This window comes from Nicotiana sylvestris, chromosome 3 (genome assembly GCF_000393655.2).
Source record: "Nicotiana sylvestris chromosome 3, ASM39365v2, whole genome shotgun sequence".
Lineage (NCBI taxonomy): Eukaryota > Viridiplantae > Streptophyta > Magnoliopsida > Solanales > Solanaceae > Nicotiana > Nicotiana sylvestris.
In genome coordinates, this window is record NC_091059.1 from 28,650,023 (window position 1) to 28,654,168 (window position 4,146).

At 42.2% G+C, this 4,146-nt stretch overlaps 1 protein-coding gene across 1 annotated transcript; it reads right to left on the reverse strand.

Moving 5' to 3' along the window:
• Nucleotides 1-1,788: 1,788 nt before the first annotated feature.
• On the reverse strand, nucleotides 1,789-3,275 carry LOC138887177 (uncharacterized). The gene is made up of 3 exons (XM_070168894.1): nucleotides 3,083-3,275; nucleotides 2,733-2,988; nucleotides 1,789-2,389 (listed from the first exon to the last, which is right to left on the reverse strand). Exons 1-3 carry the CDS (start codon nucleotides 3,273-3,275, stop codon nucleotides 1,789-1,791), a joined length of 1,050 nt encoding a protein of 349 aa, XP_070024995.1.
• Nucleotides 3,276-4,146: the final 871 nt, after the last annotated feature.

Consider the following 4,146-nt stretch of genomic DNA (forward strand, 5'->3'; position numbering starts at 1 on the left):
GCTTACGATAAAGGATTCACAGGCCATGAAATGATGTTCTCGGGCTATGAGGATGGTGCCTTAGAACCATGATGCCTTTGAATAATGATATGCAAAAGGTTGAAAGGGATCTCAGGCCATGACATGGTGTTCTCGGACTATGAAGATGGTGTCTCCGAACGATGACGCCTTTGGATGTGTTGGCGATATTTCAGCCCATAAAGGATGCAGTAGTATGATGCGGACAAGAAAGAGCTTTGTCTTGCCAATTGAAGGGCAAAGCTTAGCCCGTAAGAAAGGCAAAATAAATAGTGCTTGAGATGTCGCTTAGTTTTGAAGCAAATTGGAGGCAGATCTTAGCCACGAAAGTCAGAATGATAGCCTTATGCAAGATGCGAATGCGGATGGTGGTAGAGCTTAACCTCGGAAGGCAGAATGGTAGACTTGTGCAATGTGAATGCAGATGGAGACAACGTTTAGTCTCGGAAGGCAGAATGGTAGCCTTCTGCAATGGAATGTAGATGGAGGTAGAGCTTAACCTCGGAAGGCAGAATGGTAGCCTTATGTAATGCGAATGCATATGGAGACATCGTTTAGTCTTGGAAAGCAGAATGGTAGCCTTATGCAACGTGAATACAAATGGAGGTGGAGCTTAACCTTGGAAGGTAGACTGGTAGCCTTATGCAATGCGAATGCAGATGGAGACAACGTTTAGTCTCGCAAGGAAGAATGGTAGCCTTATGAGATGCGAATGAAGATGGAGACAATATTTAGTCTCGGAAGGAAGAATGGTAGCCTTATGCAAGAAATAAAATAGCCAATAACATTAGAGTTTTCTTAGCTGATAAAAGATTGCAGTGTTGTGATTACTGGGAGCATCGTGACATACGGGGCATTACTTGTGCATGCTAATAGCAAATGTTTGCAAGTGCAACAGTTCGGAGAGTCGTATTTTGAACAATGTTTGTCCCATGGGCGTATAGTATGTTTAATGATTTTGCAATCCTAGTGCCTGCATCCAAAGAAACATCATGAGTTTTGTAATGGGGAAGGTTAGTTGTATCCCTGCTGGCTTTGCTTGACTTGTTCAGCTTTGATACGGTGATACCGTCTGTATTATTGGGGTAGTGTTGCTAAACAAAGAAGTTTCAATAATAATCATTCATGATTTTGTAAAAGTATGACATAAGTTAAAAATAGCTTTTAGATGAACCGATGACTGTGACGTAGCTCAAGACATTGCAACCCTTCCAGCTGCGAAACCTTTAGGGTCCCCCTTAAAATTCTGCCACAATTTGATGGGTTGACATTTCTAACTGTTGCTTGTGCGATGATCGGCTGAAATTACTTCAGAATTTTGAGGGTCCTCCTCAAAATTCTGCCCCAGTTTTAAAGGGGGGGGGGGGAAATGGAATTTTATTTAATTGTGACCGAACCCATAGGGCTACCTACGTATCCCCTATTAAATAGGAATCAGGTTAAGCGTAGTTCAATTTACATCATATAAGGAAAGCATAAAGATTACACATAGTAACGCTTGACTGCATCTGAATTGATCGGCTTCGGCCAGACTTCTCCGTCCATTTCTGCAAGTATGAGGGCTCCCCCTGTCAGAACCTGATAAACCATGTATGGACCCTGCCAGTTGGGAGAGAATTTCCCTTTGGCTTCATCTTGATGCGGAAAAAATTTTCTTTAACACCAGTTGCCCCGGTGTGAACTGTCTCGGCTTGACTCTTTTGTTGAAGGCTCTAGACATTCTGTTCTGATAGAGTTGACCATGGCAAACTGCATTCATTCTCTTTCTTTCTAAAGGGCTAGTTGCTCATAATGACTTTTTACCCACTCTGCATCATCGAGCCCAGCTTCTTGTATGATTCTTAGGGAAGGAATTTCTACTTCAGCGGGAATGACAGCCTCTGTGCCATAAACCAGCATATAGGGGTTTTCCCTAGTTGATGTGCAGACTTTGGTGTGATACCCCAATAGAGAAAATGATAATTTCTCATGCCACTGTTTATGCTTTTCTATCATTTTCCTCAATATCTTTTTGATATTCTTGTTGGCGGCTTCTATGGCTCCATTCATCTGAGGCCTGTATGCTGTGGAATTCTTATGTCTAATCCTGAAAGTTTCACACATAGCTTTCATCAAGTCAGTGTTGAGGTTGGAGCTATTATCAGTGATGATTGACTCTAGAATTCCGAATCGATAAACAATGCGGTCGTGGATAAAGTCTACCACGACTTTCTTAGTCACTGCTTTGTAAGATGCTGCTTCGACCCATTTGGTGAAATAGTCAATGGCTACTAGGATAAACATGTGTCCATTGGAAGCAGCAGGCTCGATTTGTCCAATAACGTCTATTCCCCAGGCGGCGAATGGCCCCGTTGAGCTCGCTCGGAGGTACCTTTATCATGTCTGCATGTATCTGACAGCGGTGGCATTTCCAGACATACTAGATACAGTTTGTTTCCATATCCATCCAAACGTAACCAACCCAGAGTATCTTCTTTGCTAAGACAAAACTGTTCATATATGGACCGCAGGTCCCAGCATGTATTTCCTCTAGTAGCTTAGAGGATTCCTGTGCGTATATACACCTTAATAGTCCCAGATCAGGAGTCGTCCTATACAAGATTCCTCTGTTGTGAAAGAAATTGTTGAACAATTTCCGAAGTGTGCATTTCTGAGTAGGATTTGCAAGTTCTGGGTAATCTCCTTTTGCCAAATATTCCTTGATATCATGATACCAGGGCTTTCCGTCTGCTTCCTCTTCAACATGGACACAATGAGTTGGCTGATAATGGATATTTACTGGAATAGGATCAATGAAATTCTTGTCGGGATGCTTTATCATAGATGATAGGGTAGACAATGTGTTGGCGAACTCATTTTGGATTCTGGGAACATGCTGGAATTCTATTTTGGTGAACCTTTTTCTCAATTCCTGTAATGATGCAGGTACGGGAGTATCTTGGAGTTCTTGGTTATCAATTCTCCTTGTACCTGATGTACAAGCAAGTCTGAATCTACAATCACTAGCAGCTCTTGAACGTTCATGTCAATGGCCATTTTGAGACCTAAGATGCAGGATTCATACTTGTCCATATTGTTGGTATAGGGAACCTGAGTTTGGCAGACACCGGATAATGCTGACCGGTTTCTGATATTAAGACTGCTCCTATGCCAACTCCTTTGAAGTTTTTCGCTCCATCGACGAACATTCTCCAACCGTTATAGGATTCTGCAATGTCTTCTCCTATGAATGATACCTCTTCATCAGGAAAATACATTTTTAGGGGCTCGTATTCTCCACCACGGGATTCTCAATGAGGTGGTCTGCTAGTGCTTATCTCTTGACCGCTTTCTGAGTTACGTAGACAATGTCGAACTCACTCAACGGGATTTACCACTTGGCCAGCTTGCCAGTAGGCATGGGCTTTTGAAAGATGTATTTCAAAGGATCCATCCTTGATATGAGATATGTAGTATATGCACAAAATTAATGTCTCCGTTTCTGAGCTACCCAAGTCAAAGCACAACAAGTGCATTCTAATAAAGTGTACCGTGCTTCATAAGGTGTAAACTTCTTACTCAAGTAATATATGGCCTGCTCCTTTCTTCCCGTTTTATCATGTTTTCCCAGAACGCATCCAAAAGCTCCATCCAACACTACAAGGTAGAGTAGTATGGGTCTACCTGGCTCGGGTGGGACTAAGACCGGAGGTGTTGATAGGTACTCCTTGATTCTGTCAAAGTCCTTTTGGCAGTCATCAGTCCATTTGGAAGCGGTGTCCTTCTTCAACATCTTAAAGATTGGATCATAGATAACTGTAGACTGTGCTATGAATCAGCTGATGTAGTTGAGCCTTCCCAAGAAACTCATCATATCCTTCTTGTTCTTTGGTGGTGGCATGTCTTGAATGACTTTGACTTTGTATAGATCCAGTTCTATTCCTCGGTGACTCACAATAAACCCAAGAAATTTCCCGACAGGAACCCCAAATGCGCATTTTGCGGGGTTTAGTTTCAAGTTGTACCTACAGTCTATTGAAGAACTTCCTCAGATCTTCCATGTGGTCAGTGACCTTCTTGGATTTGATAATAACATAATCTACATATACCTCTATTTCCTTGTGTACCATATCATGGAAAATGGTAGTC

Excerpts from the sequence above, each read along its gene's own strand:
- LOC138887177 (XM_070168894.1), bottom strand. The coding sequence starts at position 3,275 with ATGTATTTTCCTGATGAAGAGGTATCATTCATAGGAGAAGACATTGCA. Across the intron at positions 2,989-3,082 it reads TATACCAACAATATGGACAA|GTACAAGGAGAATTGATAAC; the intron begins GTATGAATCCTG and ends CTTGTACATCAG. Across the intron at positions 2,390-2,732 it reads GAAGCAGACGGAAAGCCCTG|GTACCTCCGAGCGAGCTCAA; the intron begins GTATCATGATAT and ends GACATGATAAAG.